Below are 27,614 nucleotides of genomic sequence, written 5' to 3' on the forward strand. Positions count from 1 at the left end.
ACGGTATCTCTGTTCCGAGACCAGCTTGGCCACATTTCCATGCATCATCACCTTTGCCAATGGAGAGTTCAGAGGCAGGAAAGAGCTAAGGAACACTTAGTCAACATTATTGGGGGCTGAAGCAACAAGGGAAAACGAAGCTCTCTCACATGTAGCCAGTACAGCTAGGTGGAAGCAGAGGGGATGTAGGGGCTGGTGCCTTATTGCCATGCAGGTATGACACCATACACAAGAGGAGAGGAGAGCTGTTCTTGTGGTAGCAAGCATGACTTGTCCCCTTAGCTAAGCAGGGTCTGCCCTGGTTGCATATGAATGGGAGACTTGACGTCTGAGCACTGTAAGATATTCCCATCAGGGGATGAGCCATTCTGGGAAGAGCAGAAGGTTCCAAGTTCTCTCCCTGGCATCTCCAAGATAGGGCTGGGAGAGATTCCTGCCTGCAGCCTTGGAGAAGCCGCTGCCAATCTGTGTAGACAATACTGAGCTAAATTGTTCAAGGGTCTGACTCGGTATGTGGCAGCTTCCTATGTTCCTATGTCCTCTCTTCTTCCTTTGCTAATGCAACTGTCTGTGCCTGTGTCACAACTGACAGAATGGCTGTGTTTTGGCTGGTAGTAATGGTAGTGCCAGACATGCAGCTGAATCAAGCCTGAATCACTTTGGCATTTTTAAAGTTTAGAGATTGTTGCTGATACTTAGAACATTAAGTCATCCAGCCAACGTCAAGCACTCTGAAATCTAGTTAATTTCAATACAAGACATTTAAACACTCCTTGAATCAAAAGGACTCTAAAGTGATTAACTTTTGCTGGATCATGCCCTAGTTTTTTTTTTTAAATAAACCAAGTTTTTAAAAAATATCCAGGGGTGTGTGTGTGTGCATGAATATATATGCATAATTAGCTGCCACACGCAACACTCGAAAGTTATAGGAGATGTCTTATGAAAGTCAAAACATGCTATGAAACTGTGTACAGCTTTACAATCTGGAATACCTACAACATTCTACAACTATACAGACTGTCCTTTCAGATTCTCCCCCTTCTACACTGTGAGGTAGCATATCATATATATCCAGAGCTACCACTGACAGATAAAATTTAGATTCTAAAAATAAGATTTTACCTTATTGGACTCTTTGATTCAAAGGGCTCCGTAATCACCTCAACCTTGTACAAGTCACTTTTATTCAAGGATTTGTTGTTTGTTTTGGGAGTAGAAGTCTGAAGAGGGATAGCAGCTGGTGAGTTTTGAGCAACAACCTCTGAAATCTTTGTTTTTTCTGGAGTAATGTTTAAAGAAGTTTGACTTTTCTTCTGCCGTGGACTTCTTCTCAATACGTTCTTATTCCGGGACAATTTGCTTTGTGTCTCACATGAGGCTATTCCCTTAATTTGATTATCTGCATCACTTTTCTGGTTTTCATTAGAAGTTAAACCTTTCCCCTTTGTTTCTAAGATCATTTTTTTCCTGCTGAGCCTGTTATTTCTTACTCTGGTAATATCACTCTTGTCAGCATCACAACTGGAATCGCTACCAACATAGTCCTTTGGTACTTCCTTTTCTCGTAGTACATTAGACACACCCTCACATTCTTCTATTTCCTCTGGGTGTTTTAAAGATTTTTCACCTACCCCCTTCTGTTTACCAATTCCTTTTTTAGCTCCAGTTTTCACCGTATCAGATTCTGGTTGTCTAAACGCTTTCATAAACTGGTGCCTTTCTTCTGCAGTGCATTTTGATTTCACAGTCTCTGAGCCTGTGGTATCTAACACAGCCAACTCTAACTCTTCCTCTGGAATCACCACATTAGATTTTCGTTTTTGCGTCATCTGCTCAGCATACTCCACCTCTGAGGAAGACTCACTGCTTCGTCTTTTAGCTTCTTTGGGTTTTTGCTTTAAAAAGATAGAGGCTATTTTCCTACAAGCGGGAGATTTTGGAGGTATAGAATGGATTTGTGCAAGGACAGTGACTACCTTGAGTGGCAGTTGCTGCGCTGCTAGGCAACTGGCAGCTTCGTCTGATGTTATGGAGCTCTCTGGTGCTTGAGCTTTTGGAATCTGATCAGCTTCATTTTCTCCTTGACTTTTTAGAAAGTCTTCAAATGACACAGTTACTGTGCAGTCATTTAATGGTGGTGTCTTATTTGCATTAATCTCAGAATCCAGACTATTTACTATGCTTTTATTTTGAGGTTCATTAGTAGATGCAACTTGTTTATCATCAAGTTCTTTACATCGTTCCTTCAGCTGTGTTTCAGAGGTAACTTTTTCAGACAAGTCTGTCTCATCTTTATGTTTTCTTTTCTTTGATCTTTTAAGGTTAGTTTTTATTATATTTCTTTCTATCCTCATTTCCCCTTCATTTTTAAAGGTAATAGTGTCGAGAGGGTTTTTACTGCTATCGTTTTCGTCTTCCATATTTAGGGGAGCAAGCAATGCAGGAACATTGTGACCAATGGAACTAGTTTTTGAATCCTCTTCCTTTGGATTAAGTCTCTCTGTGTGGTCATCACTATCAACTTCTATCACGAGGTCAGGCTCAACTGTTTTCATATCCTTTAATTTATTATTTAAATTACATCTCTTTCCTCTCCTGTTAAGCCTTGACAAAGATGATTTACTTGTACTTTCCTTCTCTGTCACAGGTGAAGTGACCTTCTCATTTGCAGGGGGAGATTTTTTAAAATAATCCATTATATTGTTGGATTTTGGTGGTGACAACATTCTATCAACATTCTTTACTAATGGTGAAAAATAGTTTGTAATTGCTTTAATTGAAGGATCGTCCTCTTTCCGTTTCTTAGCTGGCTACAAAACAAAAAAGAGGGTTATTTATATAAAGGAACAGTTGTCACTGCTTTCAAAATTGCTCTTACTCTTACCTCTCTTATTCAGAACATAGATTGTCTTAACACATTTGTCATGCTTAGTTACATTAAAATGTTGCTTAAATCCTTTGTGTTTCATAACTGGGGCAATAAGACAAATTCAAGAGTGGTAGCCATGCTAGTCTATTACAGAAGAAAGGAAATGAAGGAAAAGGCTTGTAGCACTTCAAACACCAACAGCATAAGGTTCATAAGTATAAGCAGTAGAGGCCACTTTATCAGATAAGCAATGAATGTTTATGACACACAATAAATCTGTTTGTCTTTAGGGTGCCACCAGTCTGTCTGTCTGTCTGTCTGTCTTGTTTTGTTTGGAAGGCAAAAAGAGATGCCCAAGATCTACTGTACAAAACAGAGAGAGAGAGCAGAATGGAAAGCAGCAGAGCTGGGGCAGAAAACACCCTTCTCCTCCATTAGTGTCTCAAATGACAGCTGGTGGGGAAGGAAGACAGAAAAGCCTCCAGACCCAAATTATTACTTGCAAGAATTCATAAAATCCAGTTGAGCAGAGGAATGTTTCCTAGCCATCTTTTAATATTTAAGTTCTCCGTTCCATTTTCCTTCTCCTTTGGCCAACATGCAGCCTAATCCTACGCATGTTTGCTGAGAAACAAGTCCCATGGACTTAAATGGAGCTTTCTTCCAAACAAGGATGCCTAGGATTGCAACCTTTGAGATACTGAAACTGATACAACTAATACACCAGTGATGCCAAAACAGCACTTCATAGCCACTGTTGGTGCATCAATATGTAGATTTGCCCTTTTCTCAAGAAGTACATAGTCTAGCTTTAAATTTATGTGACATGGACAGTCATGTTTTAAGGAAAGCAGGGTATAACTCCCTACATGAACTTGGACAGTACCACAGCATCCTATCCAACCTGATTCTCACAAACACTTCCACAAACCTCACAGCATCCTAGAATCAAATCAGATATTCTAACTGCTGCAAATACTATGTCTCAAAGTAATCTCACAAGGCTTTAGTTATGCAGCTGTAATTCTGTCATGGAACAACACAATACTTCCAACTGTATACTGAAAATTCCGTATTTCCCATCGCTCCCAGATGTTCCTTGCATCAGAAGTACTAGAGTCCAGTGGACAAGTGATTTAAAATAGTTTGCCACCTATGAAGCTAGGCTGAATTGAATAATAAATGATTTTTTAAAATGCACACACATAATTTGTATAACTCATGAAACCAGCCATATCAGTTACAGGCTCAACTAACACAGTAAGTAACAAAACTAAATTAAACTTTATCAATGATAAAGGACTGAGTTTAAATTTGGAAACACAGGCTTATGTTCCATCACAGCCTTGCAGAAAAAGAACAAAAAACACAATACAAATATATGAATCTGCTTGCAAACATAAGCAAATGGGCTGATTTAGACAAGACACTGCTACAACCAGCACTCGATCAGGGCGGGGCCACGCTGAGAGCATGCTCACCCTGATGTCATTGGAGAACATCCCAACATGTTGGGGGGGTCCCTTAATCAAGTGAGGGGTATTCATCAGAACTGGCCCACTACAATGACCCCAAACCCTAGGTTAAACACTGCATGTTGCAGACGATGTCTTAGCCAAACCTCCTCAGAGTCGACAGAGCAGTGGGTCAGGTATACTGTTTGTTTCATGAATACTAACTTGAGCAGATCACTCGTTCACCCTCAGTGAAACCAGGTGGCAACTTCAGGAGACAAACTACCCACCAGCTCCCTTGGCTGGCCTGTCACCTCATGGTGTCTCCTCCCCCCACACGCCCAAAAAACTTTACCAGGCATTTCTGCTCTAGCCCCAAACTCTCTCTCCCTTCCTTCTCCACATTTCCTTCTGCTCTTTTCCTCTTTGGCTTTTGAAAATGCCAGTGGGCGCAGAGGAGCAAAGAAGCAGTGCAGGCAGCAGTGTCAATGCTCTGCCAAATAAAATCAGGGGGAGGGAATGTCAGCTGGTTAACACAGCACATGCTGACACGTTCCCTCCCCAAATCACCAAAATGTCAGGGTGCTTTTAGGATCGACTTGAAAATGCTTGTGAATCATGCACCCCTCTTATTTCGCTAAAGTAGCTGGCTGTTGCTACCCTTGTTGCTCAGTACTGCTTCTGTTCCCATACTTTTAGTCAAGCAATAGCACTTCAGCTTGCTTTGTTCATGAACCTAATCAAAAGATTAGGTCATTACTTTCATCCAGTGTCACAGAGCTCCACAGATCAATTAGAAAAAATAAATGCTTATGGCTACTCAGTCTCTTCAATTTGCATACATACTATGTATGCAATTTACATTTTTCAGAGTTGAAAAAAGTTCCTCTTAAATGCTTGGGAGGAATCAAATATATGGTCCAGCTCCCTGCAATTCTTCCATCTACAGATACCACTTTTGGCCAAGGTGTGAGCAACTGGTGTCAAAACGGACAATTATCCAGGTGCCTCTAGAATCCAGTACAAGTTGTTTGGGAACCACAGCTGGATGTAGAGAAATCTATTGCATGGTAAATATTGGCACATTTTCTTAGAAGCCTATTTGTGAGATGCTACGGATAATGTCACATTGCATATAAGACAGTAATTGACCCAGTAAGCAATTACGGACATATTGAATTCCTTTCTGGCCACTAACCATAACAGGTGACATTCTGGGGAAGCATTGTGCGGTGCAGAGATGCATTAGGCAAAAATCCATCGTGTGACTAGAAAATGAGGGGGAAAGCTTCACCTGTTCAATTTCTGCCTGGAAGCATCCCTCCCCAGCCCCATGTCAACCTGAAAGTCCAAGGCAACATGTGGCTGCATTCAGGGCAGCTGGCTAGCAAGGGCATAGGGGCTATACCTGCCTCCTCCCAACAAAACAAACAAAGGATCTCTCCCCTCCACCAAACAAAAACAAACACAGGATCCAGCAGAATATCAGACTTACCAGCAGCCAGATCTCTCTCTCAAGCAGGGAGCTTTCTCCACACCCTTCTCCCAGTGCCTATTAGGGATGTGCACAGAATCAGTTTGGAGGCCCTTTATGGGTCTCTGAACCGGTTCAAAGAACCAGCAATTCTGCCCGTTTGAAGGCAGTGGGAGCCTCCCTTTAAGATGGGGGGGGAGGATGCACTTACCCCTCCTGCCACTCCCCCCCCCGCTGGCATCAGTTTTTTAACAGCCCATCGGGGTGACAGCGTACCTCCCTGCCTCCCCGTTACTCTCATCTTCCAGATACGACTGGAAGTTATGCGTGATGTGCGCCGTTCCGGTGCGTCAGCAGCTTCCAGTCATATCCGGAAGACAAGGGCAACGAGGCATGGGGAAAGCAGCGGGAGGGATAAGTGCACACTCCCCCAACTCTTAAAGGGAGATCCCCTCCAACATTGAACTTCCCAGACGTGGTTCCGTGCACATCCCTAGTGCCTACAACTTCCTGGCTGGAACAGCAGCTAATCAAGCTGCTCCAGTTATTGATTTCTAGTGGGCGGCTCCTAGCATCGCCCACTCAAGGAAATTAAAATTGGGTTGAAAATACAGCCCCCCAAAGCCAAAAGTAAGTGTATTTTCCACCCATTTTTACTGCCTTTTAAGGGTGGGGCCAGGCTGACCCCTCCTAGCAATCAGACTGGCTGGAGCAGCTTGATGAGCAGGCTGTTCCTGCCAGTAAGAGCAAAACAGGAAGTTAGGGGAAGGAGAAGTTGGAGGAACCTCCTTGCTCAAGATAGTTCACTAGCTGTTGTATCTAATCTTCTGTGTTTTTGTTTAGGGGCAGGGAGAAAGCAAGAGATTAGATGGCAAAGCTTTGAGAGAGACAGAGAAGGGAGAGAGAGGGAAAAGAGGCTTGGTGGAGTGAGAGAGAGACAGACAGACAGGGTGTGCAAGAACCAGCTTGATCCAAACCAGTCTGCCACAAACCGAGGCACTTCAAGCAGTTCAATCCCAAACTGGACTGCCCTTCAGGAAAAGGGGCCGGTCCAAGAGCAAACTGAACCCAGTTTGAAACAAACCAGTTTGGCAGCTCGGTCAGGGATGGTGAGAGAGGCACCTTTAAGAGCAAATTAGACAGGCCTTACTGGAAGTACTGCCGCTACAAGCAGGTTCCAGTTTCAGCGGTGGCAGTCCCCTCAGCAGTCTGTGTGACAGCGGTGCAGCTCCAGCGCTCACTTGGCCTCCACACATGCACGAAGGCCAGCTGAGTGCCAGAGCCATGCCACACCACACTACATGGGCTGCTGGGAGCTGCCTAGAGCAGTGATACCACTGCTAAGGACAGTCTAATTTGCTCTTAATGCTGCCTCTCTTACTGTCACCCCAGCCCCACCCTCACCAGCCATCAAACTGCTGCACTGGTTCAACTGAACCCTTTCGCGGACCACGGTTCGGTCCAAATTTTGACTGAACCACAAAAATCAATTCACACACACCCCAGAGAAAGAGAGAGGGAGAGAAAAGAGACTTAATGGTGGGGGCTTTGAGAGAGGGGGAGGAGAGGCTTGGTGGTGGGGCTTTGAGAGAGAGAGAGAAAATTGGTGAGAAAGAGAGGGAGAGCTTAGCGAGAGAGAGGAAAGAGGTATGGAAATGCTTGGTGAGAGAGAAGCCCACAATTGGCTCCACCTCTCACTATCCCTGGCACTGCCATCACCTGTCCTGCTCTCCCGAGTCCCCCCGCCCTCTCAGGAGCCACCACCATAGTCACTGGGCTGAATGAGCGCTGACTAGCAAAGCCAACGAAACACACGAGGCTGTACAAAGCAAAGCACGAATGACAATTATAAACACCTTGGTTTTCATTTTAAGCAATCACTGTTACTTATACATTCGATCTGGCAGCTCTAAGTCCTGGACAGAGCAGTCCCATGAGAGGCTGTCCCATCTTCCCCCTAACCCATTCACACAGAGCCTGAGAGGCAGTCGGAGTCCTCCCATTCCCCCACCCCCAGGCTGCCTTCGCCGCCAGTCTCCTATTCCCGCGTCTCTCACCTGGACGTCCCCGTCAGTTGCGGAAGCAGGAGCAGCTGCGACCGCAGCTGCAGCCATAGCTACTCTTCCCACCATCTGCCTTCCAACAACGGACGGAGAGATCCCTCAGCACCAGCCACAGGTCCTCGGGATCGGGGCCATGAAAAGCCTCAGCCCACACCCCTGGGCGGGCGATCTTTTGCTCAGCAACTCCCGAACGTTCAGCACCGGGGGGGTCCTGTCACCAATTCGCGCGCGAAACCACCATCAGGCAAAACAGAAAAGCGCGCGCGGGACGGATTCGGAGCCCCGTGACGGCGGCAGGGGCGGAGCGTGCTTCGTTAGAGCGCACGTGATAGGGGAGCAAGGTGGGTACGACCGCCCATTATGTGCCCGTATCACGTGAGTCTCCTTGCCGTCCACAGGGAATGTATGTATACTAGATGTTCTACTATGAGAGTTTAACTAGTTTGTTTGTTTGTTTTATTTAACCTATTTTTATACCGCCCAAAATTTGCGTCTCTGGGCGGTTTACAATTAAAATCATTTAAAACATTAAATCAATTAAACAATTTTAATCATTTAAACATTAAAAATCATTAACATTAAAATCATTTAAAACAAACATTAAAAATTAAATCCATACATCTAATTAAAAGCCTGGGTGAAAAAATGTGTCTTCAGTGCCTTTTGAAAAGTTGCCAGAGATGGGGAAGCTCTTATTTCAACAGGGAGCGCATTCTTGAACTACAACTCCCATCATCCCTAGCCACAATAAATTGTGGCAGTGGCTCATGGGAGTTGTAGTTAAAAGGTTGGTTTAGGGCTAAATTGAGACCAGTGATTTCTCTCCCAGGACATGTGTTAATTTAGTTTGTTGTCAATTACTGTGCTTACGAGGCTTTTTCCCTTGCGTTAATAGCCTTTTTGGAACCTATTTTTACATATTTTTTCTATGGCCAACCGAGTAAGGCAGATAAAACTGCAAGTGTTGTGGCACTTAAAAATTAACATTTATTGTAGTGTAACTTCCATTTAATCCAGGGATTATCAACGTTGGGCCTGGGGATTATGTGAGTTGAAGTCCAATAACATCTGGAGACCCAACATTGAGAATCCCTGTTTATCTATGTGGTCGCTAAGAGGCACTTAATCAAGCAATGAATTAATCAATCAACTTCCGTTCACTAAAGCTTACGCTACAATAAATGTTCTTAAACTGTTACCACTCTTTGTTGCTGAAGCAGATTAACACTTCATATATCAGATGAAATCGGACTGTAAGTATCAAAATGTATGCCAGCCACAAATTTATTTATGCTAATCTGGGTGACTCTGGGCCAGTCACTTCTCTCTCAGCCTAACCTACTTCACAGGGTTGTTGTGAAAGAGAAACTCAAGTATGTAGTACACTGCTCTGGGCTCCTTGGAGGAAGAGCGGGATATAAATGTAATAATAATAATAATAATAATCAGTCTTTTAAGCGTCACAAGACTCTTTCGTCTTTCTTTCCAAACTGCCCGGATCAGATTGGTTTGTCTGCCTCTTATGAAAGCAAGGAATAGGCGGGACATTATTATTATTATTATTACATTTATATCCCGCTCTCTCTCCAAGGAGCCCAGAGCGGTGCACTACATACTTCAGTTTCTCCTCACAACAATCCTGTGAACTAGGTTAGGCTGAGAGAGAAGTGACTGGCCCAGAGTCACCCAGCTAGTTTCATGGCTGAATGGGGATTTGAACTCAGGTCTCCCCGGTCCTAGTCCAGCACTCTAACCACTACACCACGCTGGCTCAGCGGAAACACACTGGCAAATGTGGAAAGTCAAATGTCATCCAGAATGAGCTGTTCCTTCTCTATTTATTGTAGGAAATAGTTGCAATTTGATATGTGCCTGGTTTCCAAAAGACTGACCCTTATAATGGTCCAGGGCCCCCCAGCCCCCACCCTAAATCTGTTTATTAGCAGTGGTGCTATTTTGATAGGAAGTAAATTCCACTGACTTCAGTGATGCTTCCTCCCAAATAAGCATGCAGAAGTAAACTAACTAGGTTGTGAGATCTTATACATATATTTCGGTGTCATCTGAGCACAGGAAATTTTATTTCCGAATCAGTGTGTATAGTATAGGTAAATATCTTCATGTTGACAAAACTGGAGTATTTATTGAAGTAAAAACTAAAATAAATCATGTGAGTGAGGTACCTACACCGGACCGTGATAACATTTTTTTTTTTTTACATCAAATGCATTTACTTTTTCTTTTTTCTTTTAAAGCAAATTAAGGGTTGTCTTGGATCATTTTTGGCTGGTTTCAGTACGATTAGCTCACAATGTAGCCCTATAACTCAGTGGAACTTACATCTGAGTTAGCATGTTTAAAATTGTACTGGAATTACTAGGAAAATAGGAAAACGAAAACAAGAGAGTTGTGGTTTAAAGAACACCACATATGGTAGCATAAGCTTCTGTGGACTACATTGCATTTCCTCAGATGCATTAAACGTTATCCGTAGTTGGCTGTAGTATGGATTGTACTCTGCAAAAGTTCATGTTTTTGTTAGTCTTTATGTTATCACAAGACCCTTTTTTTTCCTGCTATGTGCTCATTTACCTTTTTGGAATGAAAACTAGGTTGAAATCCTTATACACACCTACTTGGGAGTAAGTCCTCTGAAATCTCTGCTAACTGATCAAAGAAGCACTTTTTAAAAAGTGGTGATTATCTTATATTTAGAAAGGGGAGAGCAACTGGCCCAGTTCACCCATAGCAGTGCAGCACAGCATCCCTAGTCCCAGCGGCTGCCTGTTACTGGTTTCTACCTTACGTTTCTTTTATATTATTGTGAGCCCTTTTGGTATAGGGAACTATATCATTATTCATTCATTCATTTTATGTAAATTGCTTTGAGAACATTTGTTTACCAGCGGTATATACATATTCGTAGCAGTAGAAACCGGTGTGCATTACTTCCGAGTAAATGTTGATAGGATTACGAGGCACACGGTAGTTAGATTTGCAAAGAAGCACAAGAAGAAACCACTCCACCCCGCCCTTTTCCTGCTGTTATGCGGGTGTATGCCCGGATGTTGATCGTTTCCGGGTGTGAGGCTGTTGCCAGTAGTAGGCTCGCCTGTCGTGGCCTGCTGTCCTCGTTGCAGGCCGTCAGTTGGTTCTCGACAGTGGAATGGAGCTGGAAACGGAGGCGTTGTTGCAGGAGGCTCGTGAAAGCATCGAGGCGGCGCGCACCTATCGCCGGGAGCTGCAACAGCGCCTAAAGGGGCTGCACCTGGCGCGCCAGCAGGTAGTGGGGTGGGCGTGGTTCTCTGGGAATCTGTGTCCTGTATGAAGATCGTAGCGGGGAAGGGAGCGCTTGGTTAGTTTGAGAAATGCATACCGATCCGGTCCGCAGTGAATTAGTCTCGTCTAGGTTAAGTCTAGTGATGCAGTATCTCCCTGTCCAATTTGCATGCGCTACTTTCGAAACGTTCACTGATTGCATACTCACTCCTTCCTTGCATGCAAGCCCAGAAACGTCATTTATAAGTGGTTAATTTGCTAGTGGCAGTGTGGTTGCGGATTTAATAGAGCTAGCACTTTTTTCTGTTCCTGGAAGGGTTTCTGTACCCTTAAACAGGCTTTCTCCAATGCCACATCTCCAGTCGTCCTATCCACTGTCTGCTTCAAGTGTAGTGTTACCAAGATATATGAATATGACAAATATTTATATACCACTTTTCAACAAAAGTTCCCAAAGTGGTTTACATGGATATAAATAGATTAATTAATAAAAATAAATAAAAGGGATCTTAACGTTCCAACAAGTTAGCTTGAGTATTGGACCTACTCAGCCTAAGCATTTTGGAGCCAAACAAGGGATAAAGGGTAGTTAACCAATAACAGAAGATATGATGTGTTGGTTCATACATATAATGTTCAGGAAAGCCTTTGTATACTTTGTATTTTAGTGGGAATCACTGTGGGCTGTGGAAAGAGTGGCCCTGGCATGTTGCTACCAATGTAAATTTGCTGATCACTAAAATGCATTCTTCATTATTCTACTCACTGGCCAGTGATTATGAAGATTGCAAAGCATTTTTAAAATCTAAACATGTTTAAAATAGTTACATAATGTGTTGGAGGAGTAACATTAAACTGAACTGGAATGCCTTAAAAACACACACATACAATAATAATAATAATTCGATTTCTATACCGCCCTTCCAAAAATGGCTCAGGATGTATCTGTTTATATTTTATTTATAATATTTGTATACTGCCCCAAACTTCCATCTCTGGACAGCTTACAACAGCATAAAACTAGTTAAAACAGAAATAAAAACATTAAAACAAATTTAAAACCATAGTCTAGTTAAAAATGGGTGAGGAAAATGTGTCTTTAGCGACTTTTAAAAAGTTGTCAGAGATGGGGAGGCTCTTATTTCATCAGGGAGTGCAATCCAGAGTCTCGAGATGGCAACTGAGAAGGCCCATCCCTGTGTAGCAACCAGATGAGCTGGTGGCAACTGCAGGCGAATCTCTCCAGATTATCTCAATGGGTGATGGGGCTCATAGTGAAGATCCATCCCTGTTCAAAATAATCCACGTCCACACTGAAGTTGGTAACACTTGGCACAGTTGTATCTCCGTTGTTGAGTTCTAAATAGTTCTGTATTTTGAAATGAATTTCTAGCTCCAACCCTGCCCAGAGTATAACCATTTGAGAGCCAGAAAGGTAAGTAACAGTGTTTGACTAGGACTGGTGAATGAGATCCATTCTTGGATTCCCACTCAGAGGTGTAGCTAGGTAATTCCGGACTCTGGACCTAATGTCCTTATGTGAGCCCCTTCCTTTTTCAGGGCTCCCCTTACCAATAAAAGTTCTCAAAGCAGTTTACATAGAAAAATAAATAATAGATAAATAAGATAAATTAATAAGTAAGAAGAGAGTGGAGAGGAGGTTGTCTCACCAACTAAACTTGAAGGCTGTGGCTTAGTGTGACTCTTCCATCGCATTCAACAACAACCATCCTGCACTGGATGTGTGCCATGATCTGTATCTTGTAGGTTGGAGTCACAGATATAAGAAATGTGTGCAGCAGCCTTTTGGGAACCCAACAAGGCACCAAAAGGGAGCCCTAAGTGGTGTTGTTCAGACCAACTTCAGGGTGAGAACCTGGCACAGCCTCTGACCCGCCACTCACCTGCTGCCTTTCAGCCTGAGCAGATGTGTTGGCGAAAAGCAGGAGTGGGGAAGAAATAAGCTGGCTCTGTGGCCGGGGTGAGGACTTTTGCATGTGCTCTCTTCACTTCTCCAGAGACAAGCTGGGGCTCCGCCACACACTAAAGATGGCATGGAGGGCTCTGGATTTGCACCTGAAAGTCTAGCCTTAATGGTACTGCTGTTCCCACTCATCCATGAAGTCCACAAGGTGGCCCTGGGCCAAGTACTATCTCTTAACCTACTCACAGGTTTGTTGTGAGGATAAAATGGAGAATCATGTGCACTGCCTTAGTCTCCTTGGAGGAAGGATTATTATTATTGGTGTCTTTCAGTATGGAAGGATCTCTTTTTCTGCACATGCAGTGTGAGAGGCAAGCCATCTCTTCTGCCTCATCAAAAGCTTTAGATCTGTGGCCCTATCCCATTCCAAATGTTCAAAACAGGTTGCACCACTTTAAAACCAAACACATTAAATAACTTTAAAAGTATATTGGATACAGTTATAAAAGCAATTCCAATACAAACAAACACTCATTATAATGTGGTTAGGTAAATAAGGGGTTGAAGCATCTTTCCTATGAAGAAAGGCCAAAATGCTTGGGGCTTTCTAGTTAGACAGTTTTTAAAACAAGCAATGCTATGCATGTTTACTCTGAAGCAGATCCCATTCATTAGCCATTAGTCTGGAGATGTATTTACTATTGTGCAAAAGATGGTACAACAAATGGACGTATTTACACTCCACTTAGTGTAAAAGCATTGGGCAGGGGGCCTGCTGAGCTAAGGGAGGGAAAAGCTGTAGTACATGTGCTTCTCTCAGTCATGGCTTACGGAAAAAAAAGCTAGAGTCAATAATTTAGATCTTGGACCTGATGTAGTAGAATCCCATGTCCTAGATCGGAACTCTTCCCCCTCAAGAGCCACATCTTGATTAATATCAAGTATATTGATACGTAATATGGCTAGGATTATTTGTGTAGGAGCCATAGGTCTTTCTCTTGCCAATTCTCTCCCTGATTTTCCGTTTAGCTGCCTTTCTGGACTTTTACCAGGTTTTGATATGGTGGCCTCTTAGACTGGCCCTACCATGAAGGAGGGTGAAGAAGTGGGCTGCTTCAAGTGACAGACTATGGGCCAGTTCTTATAGCACAGCAGCCCACACAACACTGCCCCCCCACCCCATGGATGGCCTGCAGAGGGAGGTTAAATGGCATAATACTGCTTTCCCCCTTCCTGATAGAAAAGGAATTAAAAAAAAATTAAAATCACATCCCCAGTTCCTTCTTTTGAAAAGAAAGAAGGAACTGGGGATTGATTTTAATAGAGAAGGGGCAGGGAGGGAAGGGGTTGCCATTTGATGCTCTGGTTGGGAGGAGATCTGGGTCTGTGGTAGCAATCATGAATTGTCCCCTTTGCTAAGCAGGGTCTGCCCTTGTTTGCATTTGAATGAGAGAGTACATGTGAGCACTATAAGATATTTCCCTCAGGAGATGGGACCACTCTGGGAAGAGCATCTGCATGCTTACATGCAAAAGGTTCTAAGTTCCCTCCCTGACATCTCCGGATAGGGTGGAGAGAGACTCCTGCCTGCAACCTTGGAGAAGCCGCTGCCAGTCTATGGACCTATGGTCTGACTCAGTATAAGGCAGCTTCCCGTGTTCCTAGGATTCAGGCAGCAACATACCATGGGCCAGTCCTGGTGGTCTTCATGTGATGATGGCTGTAGGGCTTCTCGCCCAGTTGCAGTTGTCCTTCCAACAGTACAAGTGTGATCAGTTTCCCTCTCTTTTGCCCAAATGACTCCACAATATTTGTGGAAACTCAGCCAACTCAACCATGTGGCAAATTGGGTATGTGATGGGCCCCCTGAGCTGTAGGCTTCAAATATTACTAAAGAACAATCAGTTCTTTTCACCCCTACTCCCACCCCACCTGCCTGTCTTTTAGTACTGAGATCCTGTTGACAAATTATTTTCAAGAATGTTGAACCAAATGATGCAAAAAAAAAAAAAAAAGTCTACAGAAGTTATTAGTCCACAAATATATATAATCTCACTTGTCCACTTGTACATGAAAGAGCCATCTTTTAGCAGAGAGTGATGACCTGGTGAGTGGTCATTTATAGGCCTGTTCCAATCCAATTATGTGAGTATCTACAAGGACTGCTTCTGTACTTCTGCAAGCTGTGCTGGCTGGCACCCTGTTCTTAGTCAGCATGCTGTGTTTTTCCCCGATTGTGGGCCCACCTTGTCACTCATGTTTTTTATTTCATACTTGTGTTTTCTGGCCATAGTGTTGCAGCAATGGACGGCGGATTCCTGGGCCTGCTGATAGGGTCACACTTAATGTTGCTTCTCTGCCACCTTAGCTCTGTGTGCTGTACATCTGATTCATTTATGTGCAATGGCACAAGTGCAGCTTCTACATGTGGTTCTGTGTTGTACCAGTGCAGATTCTTTTTTTGCACTGATGTTTTGTTGATCTAGTACACTATGAGTTGCTTTTCTGCAACTGTAGGCCTTTGCCCTTTTTGTCATGTGCAGCAGGGCCAAAGGATCAAATAAAAGATTTGAAGGAGGGGAGAGTTCTTTCCTTCATCCTTCCTGCCACCTCTGTTTCATGTATGTAGCCAAACACTTCCTTTTTTTCTGAAGTACTGAAATAACAAGTTAAGAAAAGGGGGGACTACAAAGCCCTATGAATGTGGCTTAAAGAGGAAGTTAGCTTAACATAACCAGAGAACATCCTGTGTTGTTAATACTTTGAAAGATCAAGAAGCTACATCTGGCTAACATCTCTGTAGCCTATCTGTATGAGAGACTTCTCCATCTGGCCTGTGATCGATTTCTCTCCTTCTCAGTAATTTTTATTCCCTCCCCAAACCAAATTCAGTTTACAATCTGTATTTTCTCAGTAGAGTTATGATTCCTTTCAGTAAGGGAGAAGCCTCAACCTGGAATGAATCTTAGGTGCATACACAGCCACTCCCCCTCATGAGGTATGTGTGTGAAGCAACAAGTGTTCAGAATCGATTACAGCAGCTCCATGGCTGTCTGAAAATTCATTCTTTTAAAAGTTAAGTTGGATGGTTGGGGACTGAGGTACTCCTTCTGATGCTTGGAACTGCTATTGAGAGGAAGAGGTAGAAGCCATCTGCTCTCAGATCTATAGCCCAGTGAAAGAGAAGTCCCATTCTGCCTCTAACTATCATCTGCTGATATGTTTTCCTGGCAGCCATTTCAAAGGAGGAGCTTTTGCAGATAAAGGGGCATACCATCTGGTAAGTGTATCTGGAGGAGCTTTCATTGAGAAGGATGGCCAGTTAATGCTACAGTTTTAATTTTTTGTTGTGAGCCACCTTGAAGATCCATGTGGGTGGAAAGGACGGATACACATCTTAGAAGAAATAAATCCTGTGTTCCTATGCATGTAGTGTAATGCAGTTCACTTGTTACTGTCTCTGCAGGAGGAGAGATGTGAACATGTCTTAAACTTGTTTAGAAGTTTCCCTAGAACATATCAAGTGAAGAGCCCCTTTAACAGTTCTTCAGGCAGTTTAAAAATGACAACTACTGTTGCAATGTCTGTGTTGAGATGCAAATCTTCTGCTTGGAATAAATTATACTTATTGTCATAAATTTACTGAAATATTTTAATTTGCACCTTTATGTTCTGTGACTTTCAACTGAGATAATAGAGAGGAGAATTATGAAAAAAGTAATGCAGACAGCACAGTGTAGCAGTTACAGTGTTGGCGTTTTGGCTGGGGAGATCTAGATTCAATTTTTCATTTAGCTGTGCCTTGGGTGCGCGCACGCGCGTGTGTGTGTCTTAGCATATGCTACCTCACAGCATTATTGTAAGGATAAAAGTGGAGTAACCCAAATCTATGTATCCTGCCTTGAGCTCAGTGGAGGAATGGTGGGATATACATTATGATGTGAATAATAACAAAACAGGGATGGCACAAGGGAACAGGTGAGAATGTCTTCCTTCTGAATCTTTTCTTCTATTTCTTGGGCAGAAACTGCATGCATTGCAATATTTACCTGAATCCAAGCCTAGTTTTCCCCCAAGTTTTTTGATATTGTATTAGAAATTGTGAGGTCATCTTAAATTCAGAGCCCTGTACCTTTTGAGTAAATGCAGGTAGGTATACCCTGCATCTAACCTCTACTTTTAAAAAGAGGTCATCTTAAATTCAGAGTTGTCTTTGATTCGGGGGATTCAGAGTTGTCTTTGATTTGATCAAGTAAAGATGATACTTGATGTTTTTGTTTGTAATACTGTCAACTGTATGCTTGCATATATATTTTTTGATCAGTGGGAGATAAGGTGTTTAGGATTCTGAAGAAACACACCTGCTCTGCAACAAAATTCTATGATTGTGATTCTGCTTTCCCACAACTGTGCAGATTAACTAAAGTCTGTGCAGATTTCAAGATACTCTTGGTTGATGCTAACTGAGGCAGGCCAGAGCGTATGTGATATGTGAGATCTGTGATTAGATCTTGTCAAGACTCCTATCGTAGCCAGAGGAGGGGTAGTTCACTGGGTTTGAATCCTTGCCTGTAAGGGATTCATAGTAGGCTGCCACCATCCACTTTAATTTATTTATTTATTTATTTATTACATTTATATCCCGCTCTTCCCTCAAGGAGCCCAGAGCGGTATACTACATACTTGTGTTTCTCTTTCACAACAACCCTGTGAAGTAGGTTAGGCTGAGAGAGAAGTGACCGGCCCAGAGTCACCCAGCAAGTCTCTCCAAATTCATTTTTTATTAATTTTAACAATAGCAATATTGTCATTCATTACAAATACACACATAAAAGATGGACTTCCCACTCACATTTCTTCCCTAGGACCGGGAAGACCCGAGTTCAAATCCCCATTCAGCCATGAGACCCAGCAAGTCTCATGGCTGAATGGGGATTTGAACTCGGGTCTTCCCGGTCCTAGTCCAGCACTCTAACCACTACAGACAAGCCGCTCTTTCCACATAAGATTCAGGTGGGGGGGAGGTTAAAGTGGCAAAACCCTCCCAAAAAAGGCTGGCAGTGCTAGGCCTTCAAAGGCATGTGACTAAGACAGACCCACAATGAAAAGTAGCACACTTCAGCAACAAGGATTTATTATTAGATTAAAATAAAAAGATATGCAATAAGAACATAAGCAATAAGAACATAAGCAATAAGAAAGATATGCAATAAGTCTTTTCATAAAACAGATCGTAAGAGGGAGTTTTCATTAACTGGGCAATGCAGATTCCAAGCAATCAGTAAAGAAAAATAACTTCCCTCATGTGTCTGACTTTGTTCTAACTTATTACTTACAAGCCTTCCCATTTCTGCAGCAGCTCTCAACCTGCTGCTTCCTTGGGGCCCTCCTGGGACAGACTTAACTAAAAAGCCAAAGCTTTTGCAGGGCATTTTCCAGATTACACACTGTAATGTACTCACACCATATCCTCTAAGTCAGCGGTCCCCAACCTTTTTGGCAACAGGGACCGGTTTCATGGAAGAGAATTTTTCTGAGGACCGGGGGGCGGGGCGGGGCGCGGGTTTGGTGTTGGTGGTTTCTGTGCACTTTATTTCTATTGTTACTATATTGTAAAACAGAACAATGCTAAAGCCAGAGAAGAGCAAGCTCTCCTTTTTTTGCTTGCTCAACAAGCTACCAGCTCGGAATGTCAATTCTTGATGAGCGCATGCGTATTGCAACTGTTGGGTTGATACATTTAAGTGCCACGAGGAGCAGAACAGCGAGCGGTACAGGTAGTAGTCGATCTTGGCGTGGTTTCAGTTTCACACACACAGGCGAGGCTGTTGTGTGTCGACTCGCGACACCCGTACCTGAGCAATCAACTCTCGCGCTATCACTACACCAGACCTGAACAATCAACCCTCACGTATCCTGTTGCAAGTCCACCAAATCTTAGTAACACACGAGAATGGATAGGGAGAAATCTGCTGCATTAGTCTGCGGGGGCGGAAAAGGGAGCAATCTTTCTTTTCTAATCATTGACTCCGTCCCAAGTCATTTCCTGCTTACGGAGAACCATCCATTTCACAGGTTCTTCCACATAATTAACCAAGCACCCTCTTTTAAAAGCAGCGGGCACATGCCCATCCAGATCTTTCCCCGCAGCCCACTAAAAAACACGCCGCGGACCACTACCGGTCTGCGGCCTGGGGGTTGGGGACTCCTGCTCTAAGTGACTCTCCAGATTGCCTGTGTTTTCACATCGGTGTCACTGTGTTAGCAGGATGCGTTCATTTCCCATGCCTTAATTCTAATTTTAATGATGCGTTTTTGCTCTACAGCGTTGTAAATGCTCTGCAGGAAAGTAGCTGTATTTTTCCATTGTAGGAAGCCTTGCCTTGCATTTGATTTGCAGAGAAGTGTGGACAGTTCTTTGCCCCCGCATCCGCCTGTGCTTGCTCCCTCCGTCCCCTCGCCTCGGGGAGAGAAACAGGCAGGGAGAAATCTTGGCTTACTCCTCCTTTTCTCCCACAGATCCCAAACACTACACCTCCCTCCTCCTCCACTTTCTTCCAGTGTAACCGGAGCTTCTCAACACAGAAGGGGAGGGAGGAGATCAGAGGATTTTTTAAAAGTTATTATTATTTTTCCCACTGGGGTTCTTTAATGCATTGGCCTTTTAATTTGCTACTTTGGCCAGAGACTCATATTAGTGCAGCTGAGTAGATTTCTGAATCCAACCATTTCTCGTGCTCTTCTTATTGAAGAGGAAGCCCATTGAACTAAATCATTTACTTCTGTGCAATCCCACTTGCTTAAGAGCCTCGCCATCTCTTACAACTTTTAAAAAAACAGTGAGTCAAGACACTTTTGTTCACCAAGGCTTTTAATTAGATACGGTTTTAATGTTGTTTTAAATTATAAATTGTTGCAATGTTTTAAAAAGTTGGGATATCTGATAATTGTTAAAGGTTGATTTGTGTGTCACAAGAACATTGAAGCCTTCTATAGTTTTTTCAAGAAATCAAAATTCCTTTAAAAAAACAAACTTGGAAATAATGAAATTTTATAAAGTTAAGTTCTGAGACAATCCTGAACTTTTAGAAATTGAAATAAACAATCCCTGCAGCAAAATTATATTTTGCATGTCACTGGGTTTCTTATGTTTTCTGTGGGAACTTTTGGTACTTGTTACTATTGGTGACAGATCTTGAATTAAGAGCTTGATCTTGAAAACTAAGAATACATACCAGGCTGTTAATTTTAGTTTTTAGACAAACGCAGTTTAACAAATGTTCTATTTCTGTTGTGCTAAATTATTTTGATATCACTCCAAAAACATGCTGCATGAGACAATGACTAATTCATAGTAAAAGGAGGGCTTTGTGTGTTTGTGTGTGTGGGTTTTTTTTAATTAATTGTTGTGGGTTGCATGGGAAAGACTGCACTTCTGTGTACCTTAGAGTAAGGCCCATGAAATTAACAGGACTTTCCCCTAAGTAAATTGGCATAGGTTTGAGTTGTAGAGGTGATGGGACAGTTATAGGTTTGTTTTTGTTGATTGCTTTTATTAAAAAAAAAAAAAACAACCAAAACCCTGTTAAATGCTACTCAAAATCAATGGGGTTGTTTTTGTTTGTTTGCTTGCTTGCTTGCTTGCTTGCTTGTTTGCTACATTTTTAAATATGCTTCAGGTGCGTTGGAGATCAAAGTTGACCTATTTTATTTTCTCTTCATCATCTCTGCCTTTTCCCAAGGTGTTTTACATTGACTGGAACTGAGAACTTTAGTTCATTATTCTGAGATAGCATATGACTGTTGGTATAGCTTCCTGCCAGCAAATCTGGGCATCCACATTCAGCATGGTCTCTGTTGAGGGCCCCTTCTACAGTGTGGGAAGTCCCAAGTGGAAGGAGAAAATACAGAGCAAGAGGCCTGGACCTGCTGGGTAGCTGTCCAGTGGGAACTAATTAGTCAGATTTGGATCTGTAAAAATGGGTGAGGAGCTTCCCCATGGAGCTTTTGAACTAGCACTAAGCAGCTAAAGACTGATGGTTCTATAGTAGTCCAGATGGCTCTACCTTTTTTTGGATCTTCTCAGGATCCTGATCTGGAGCATGCTTGGGATTTGTGGCTCTTCCCAAGTAGATTAGATAGAGCAGAGATCAAACAGTTTCTGTGTGGTTTGGCTCGAGCTTCGGCACAGGCTGGCATTGCTGCTGCTCCTGAAGTCCCAGAGCTGATGAAGAAGAATTTGGAGCTGAGGTGGGGATCTCAATGGAGAGCATTGAGTTCCCTGCTGTTGGAGCCCTCTTGTGTGGTGTATTTGGGCTGGCAGGGCCAGTCCAGAGCCATGTATATAGGCCTCAGAGGTTCTCTGTTATTGCAGTTTCTTTGCGGGGAGTGCCTCTGGCTGCCCTCAGGGAATATTAAATTCCTGGAGTTCCCGTCAGTACTGGGGGCAACCACAAGAATGTGATCCTCTTCTTCCTCTTCATAGGAGGTCTCATTGAATCCTGACAAATGATAAGAGCCCATCTTGGATTAAAAGGAAAAAGGGCCCATTTTGGTTTTGTCCTGCATCCCATCATTCCCAGATAAAGTCTGCCTTCTGTAGTGTCTTTTTTCTTTTTGGTCTCCATTCAGGTCAAAAACAGTGCAACACTGACAAGGGATGTTCTTCAGCAGCATTTTAATGATTTAAAAGGGACCCTGAGGAAGTTGCTGGATGAGCGTCTCGTGTCCTTGCTGCAGGAAGTGGACTCCATAGAACAGGAAAGCATCAAACCTTTGGATGAGTGCCAGAAACTGATAGAACACGGAGTCGGTACAGCGGATGAACTCCTCCGGGAAGGTGGGAGGCTGTCTTTAAAATACACATTTCTTCATGTGTGGAAAAATGTGCATTTCTTTGACAGTGATAGCGATTATTGCTTTGTGGTGCATGTGCTGTGAATGTAATCTTATTGTACCTAGATACACGAAGGTGGACCACAATGACAAAATAAATCAGACTGGGGGGAACTCTCAGTTCTGAAACGAAGATTAGAGTGTATCTGTGGAATTGTTTTGTCTCTGTGGTAGGATGTGCAAAGATTACAGGAGATGCCATGAATGCAGCCTGGTCAGTGGTAGACTGCTTGGCCAAGTTCTACCAACTTGGGCTGTAAGCAGCTTTCCAGGGCCTAAGGACTAAACTACACATGTGGCTGTCCACCCTTGCTCCACATCTCCTTCTGTATCATCCCCAAGTACATTTAGTCAAACAAACTGAGCAGGGTGATATCAAGTCGTGCTTTGTTTCCTTCGTTCTTGCATGCAGCAGCCCATAAGGCCAAGTGGGAGCTTGGAGATGCTGAGTGCAATGGCATCATGCTGCATGTTTTGTTACCTAAATGTTACTGGGAAGGTGTGGGTCAGCAGCAGCCATGTGTCTCCTGTAGTAAGTAGCTAGTCCTTCATGCGGAGCTCTTTCTCTTTGCTGCTGAAAACCCTTAACTGGAGATATTCGGGATGGAGCCTGCAGCCTTGGTCCTACTAAATGTTTGCTTTCCCGTGAATGTATGGTTCCTCCCCTTCTCTATCTATGGATAGACTGAACGAAGCCTTCATAATTGTTTCCTGTCATGAATGGAATCCAGGCAGCTGCATCAGGGTTTGTGCTGGTTCTTTGCAAAATGGCTGCTTTTACCCACTATGAGCCCTGTACCCATCTGAAAGTGAGGGGTGCCTCATTTCCATGTGGCTGAGTTAGCCTGAGATTGCCTTGTAAAGAGCCTAGTGTCAGAACACTGGGTACATTTAGACTGGGCCAGGGGGCCAGGAAGCAAGACTGGAGGCAAGACTGGTCCAGAGCCGTATATAGGCCTCATTGCCTAGAGCAGGGGTTCCCAACCTGGGTTCCTCCAGATGTTGCTGAACTACAACTCCCAGCATCCCCTGCCACAACTTATTGGAAACCATTGGCCTAGAGGAAGGGTGCTAGTGGCCATGGAGTTGGCCTTGCAACAGGAGCTAGTCCAGAGGCTCAGGGATGGAGAAAGGAGAGACTATGGCCATAGTGTGGGGTGGTGGGCTTCCCTTTGAATAGGCCCAGAATGGGGCATTTGGCACGCTGGAGGACTGTGATGAAAAGCCACCCAACCAGTTCCTGGGCAACTGAATGAAAGGGCTGGAGCAAAGTGATCGTAGCTGTTATCCAACCCTGCAATAAATAATTAGCTGTATGGTATGTCTGGGAACTGCGGCACACAACGGTCTGTTTAATCTAGAGCTGCTCCCATATGGCAATGATCCTGACTCCACTATTATTTAACTCAATTTTCTGTGGAAGACATTATAACTACTTTAGACGTTTTTCCCCATGTTAGAATGTGGTCTCTTCAGACAAACCTATGACAAAAGTTCCATTATATACTTATATAGCTTTGCCACCTCACTGAATGGACCTGCTGGGGGTGGGGGGGAAACTTGCATCTCTCAAGTTAGTATCACAGGAAGATGAGAAAAAGGGAAACAAGAGTACATTGGAAGACAAATTGGGACCTCCTACTATTCTCCTGTATCAATCTCTCCAGTTCCCCACATGTCAAATCATTACATTTGGTTTTAAAATGGTAAAGGGAAGGTTGCTAACAGGAATTCAGGCCATGGGCCAACAGGTGCTGATTCTTGAGCTTGACTGGTGTGGCAGAGGCAGTGTGAGAGGTATAGGTGGGCTCAGGGAAACAGCAGCAGTCTGGCTTTCAGACAAACAAACACCTCCCTAACACTCTACTTCAGGATTCAGGGAAAGAACTTACCAATATGGTAGGAGACACACACAGATCCTGATGTGTGCCACTCCTTCCTCTCCCCCCACCCCCGTCAATTCAAGGAGTACAGAGATGGGTAGTATTGATTGGGTTTGCCTTCAGGTTGGTGAGCTACATTCTTACACCAGTCAAAGAGGTCCACTGATCTTCAGGGTTGCCAGCTCCTGTTTTCTTGGGAAAGTGAACAATCCTACAGTGAATTATCTGGAGAATGGAATTGGCCAAGTTTGTATCTGTCACATTTGACTTCGTAACTCATTATAAGCCTTGTTGTGTCCACCAAATGATATATTGGCAACTGCACATTTCATATAAGTGTCTTGAAAGCAGCAGTGAATGCTGCATGCATCAAATGATTGCATTTGCTGTGACATGAACAAGGGATATGTCTTCTCATATTGTTTGATTTCAGGAGAAAGTGCTATTAACGGTGTTGCAGGGGAGGACTGTGACAAACTTAGCAACTTTACCAAAAAGGCATTGCATATTCAGCTGGATAGGTAAGAGCCACTGATTGGGAATGCGGGTTTGTTACTGCAGCAAGTAGAGAGACTGATTGTCTTTCTGGGGTTGGTTTAGAGACCTGTTTTTCTGTTGGGGCAGTTCATCGGAACAAAGAAAAGCTCTTATTTCAAAGGTACCATTTCCATTTTCCTGGCCTGCTCAGGCATGATCTGACAGGACTAGCCTTTATAGTGGTCTATCTGAAAGTACAGTCTGTTGGTCATTTGTGCTAAATTGAGAAGCCTAGATTTCAAAAGAGATAATGGAGAAATGGACAACCTGGCTAGGCTAGAACATTTGCTGTTTCAGAGTGTTTGATATCTGAAGCTAAAAGTTCATTTTATATTCTTGTCTTTATGACCAAGCTCCTGAAACATTAAAAACTGAAGGGGTGTGGGGAACACATGAGAACAAACAAATAAGTATGTCCCTTCTTGTAAATCTTGTCTCTGTAAACAAATCAAGAACTCTGAAGCCTCTTAAGTGTGCAGATGAAAAGTCAGTAGTTGTACTGATAGTATTTTCTTTCCTTAGCTTGCCAGAAGTACCATCATTGGTTGATGTGCCTTGTTTATCTGCCCAGCTGGATGACTCTCTTCTTACAATAGTGAAAAGTCAGATTTTCAACCATGGAACAGTAGCGTCTCGACCACCAGTACAGATAGAAGAACTTATTGAGAAGCCTGGGGGTATCCTAGTACGATGGTGTAAGGTGGGCAAAGGAGAAGTTGTTATGTATGGTTTCTTGCTTTGGGTTAGTGCTTAAATCATGTTAGAACTGGTTTTTATTTGAATGCATGTTGTTGTAGCTGCAGGACAACTTGCAGCTAGTACAGCATGACAGAATGCTTTGGGTATCGTGTCAGTGTATAGGTTGTTTGCTCTGTGTGTGTGTGTGTGTTTCCTAAGTACTTTGGCTTAGATTAAATGTTGCTGTTTTGAACATTTCCCACTGGCTTCTTATAGCTGCTTAACAAAACCAAATCAAGCCATACTGCAGTATCTGAATCCAGAAACTGCAGAAGGGAGTGCAGAAGACCTGCTCCTCTCCTTGACCTAAATTATTCTACACTTGAAAATATATAATTGTTGGGAAAGAGGTTTGGCAAGCTTCTCGTTCATTTTTAAGGCTTTTGCAGGAGAGTATAATTCAAGGAGCAGTTATTAACCACATGTTTATATGGCTTAAGTTACACATACATATTTTGAGATGGCACCTCATTAATTGTCACTGACATAGGAACATAGGAAGCTGCCATATACTAAGTCAGACCATAGGTCCATCTCGCTCAGTATTGTCTATACAGGCTGGCAGCGGCTTCTCCAAGGTTGCAGGCAGGAATCTCTCTCAGCCCTATCTTAGAGAAGCCAGGGAAGGAACTTGGAGCCTAGATGCTCTTCCTAGAGCGGCTCCATCCCCTAAGGGGTATATCTTACAGTGCTCACACTTCTAGTCTCCCTTTCATATGCAACCAGGGCAGATCCTGCTTAGCTTAAGGGGACAAGTCATGCTTGCTACCACAAGACCAGCTCTCTTCCCAGGTATCTCTTCCTAGTGGTGTATCTGACATCTGGTGCCTTGTGAACCAAAACCCATGAGACAGTCCCTGTCTCTTTGCAGGGGCTGTCTCAAGTAACCCATGGTGGATGAAACTAGATGGACTTGGATTTGTGTGAACATTTTTAAAGCTTGGATGGCTTTAGAAGGGGCTTAGAGAAATTCATGGAGGACAAATCTATCAGTGGCTACTAGTCTTCATGGCTATAGGCTACCTGCAGGCTTAGAGGCAGGATGCCTCTGAATACCAGTTGTGGGGAGCAACAGCAGGAGAGAGGGTATGCCTTCATCTCTTGCCTGTGGGTTTCCCAGAGGCATCTGGAGGCCACTGTGGGAAACAGGATGCTGGACAAGATAGGCCTTGGACCTGATCCAGCAAGACTGTTCTTATTCTCATGATGTTCCTCAGTGTTCATCTTCTTCCTCCATGCCCCTTGAATGGCACTGCTTCTACAGAAGATTTACAGATGGACCTTCTTTCACTAGTCTTTTGTGGAAATTAAGTTTTCAGTCCAGGGGCAAGAAAAGGAAGGGTCCGTTTGTGAGTTGATGCCTGAACTCCAAGTACAACTTGGACTTCTATTCCTTCTGAAAATATCTATCTATATATTTATTTCTCTTAGGTGTACCCGTCACTAATCCCATGCGTGGCAGCTTTTGTGATAGTTCGCGAGCAGCTGCCAGATAGTGACGAGGATGGGTGCGAGGGAAGAAAATGGTGGTTGCAGCATTGAGCCAGCAGGCGAAAAAAATGGTGGTGGCAGGCAGGCGGAAAAGGGTGGGGGGAGAGGGCAGGCAGGAAGAAAATTATGGCACGGGCGGGTGGCAGAATGGTAGTGAACGGTGGCAGGCAGGGGGAATGTGGGTGGGTAGGTGGGAGGGAAACGACGACTGCCAGGCGGGTGGGCAGTGGGCAGGTGGGGGAAAGTGGTGGACGGGTGGGGAAATTATCATGATGGTGAGTGGGTGGGGGGAAATGGCGGCGAGCAGGCAGGGAAACAGTGACAGTGGCAGCGGGGGGCAGGGCGGGATAGCAAAATATAGGTGTAGATGCTCTGTGCCCTGCCCAGCTAGTATAATATAATTCACTTAAACGTACCTGTCGCTAATTCCATGTGTGGCAGCTCTCACGAGAGTTTGTGAGCAGTTGCCGGGCGGGGAGGGGGGTGTAAGACGATGGGGACAGGGGAGAAAACAGTCATGGTGGTGGGCCGGAGGAAGCGGCGGGCAGGCAGGAGGAAGTGCAGCCGGGTGGGCGAGAAGACGTGGCCGTCAACAGGAGTGGGCGGGTGGTGCCAGGCTGGCCAGCCAGTGGAGGTGGCAGGTTGGTGGGCTGAGGCGGCCGGTGGGAGGGTGGGTGGCCAGGTGGCTGCCAGCCGGCCGGCCAGGTAAGTAAGCGGGGGCGGGGGAGAGAAAATAGCTGTAGCAACTAGAGGTGCAGATGCTCTGCGCCTGGCCCAGCTAGTATATAATATTGCCTTAAAATACTTACCTATTGTTTTATTTCCTTCAAGGAAACCAGTAAATGGGAGCAAATGTTTATGTAGAAGTATTAAATGGTAGTTCTTCTCCCTGGTGACTTGCCCTGCTTCCTTTTCATGAACCCCCAGCATTCTGTATTTTAGCCAAGCCCCTCTCCCTCCCTTTGTAGCCCCTTGAACTGGACTGACATTCTGCATCAGATGTC

The 27,614-nt window shown here is 43.9% G+C and overlaps 2 protein-coding genes across 9 annotated transcripts in view; one reads left to right on the top strand and one right to left on the bottom strand.

The window, feature by feature from the left end:
- Positions 1-10,882, bottom strand: part of ATAD5 (ATPase family AAA domain containing 5) — a 59,552-nt gene extending 48,670 nt beyond the window's left edge. For 2 of the 8 annotated variants that reach the window (XM_053298781.1, XM_053298780.1), the window contains exons 1-2: positions 7,858-8,157; positions 1,126-2,813 (exon numbers count right to left, since the gene is read on the bottom strand). In XM_053298781.1, coding sequence (XP_053154756.1) covers positions 1,126-2,813; positions 7,858-7,932 — 1,763 coding nt within the window. In that variant the 5' untranslated portion in view covers positions 7,933-8,157. Of the gene's footprint in view, positions 1-1,125; positions 2,814-5,821; positions 5,927-7,656; positions 7,794-7,857; positions 8,159-10,766 lie in introns of those variants that run through there. The other 6 variants (XM_053298782.1, XM_053298788.1, XM_053298786.1 and 3 more) reach the window with 6 other exon arrangements.
- Positions 10,867-27,614, top strand: part of CRLF3 (cytokine receptor like factor 3) — a 34,331-nt gene continuing 17,583 nt past the window's right edge. Inside the window, exons 1-4 of the mRNA XM_053298791.1 lie at positions 10,867-11,146; positions 21,698-21,905; positions 24,278-24,365; positions 24,904-25,081. Coding sequence (XP_053154766.1) covers positions 11,030-11,146; positions 21,698-21,905; positions 24,278-24,365; positions 24,904-25,081 — 591 coding nt within the window. The 5' untranslated portion in view covers positions 10,867-11,029. The remainder of the gene's footprint in view (positions 11,147-21,697; positions 21,906-24,277; positions 24,366-24,903; positions 25,082-27,614) is intronic.

The sequence above is a fragment of the Hemicordylus capensis genome, chromosome 2, assembly GCF_027244095.1.
Source record: "Hemicordylus capensis ecotype Gifberg chromosome 2, rHemCap1.1.pri, whole genome shotgun sequence".
NCBI lineage: Eukaryota > Metazoa > Chordata > Lepidosauria > Squamata > Cordylidae > Hemicordylus > Hemicordylus capensis.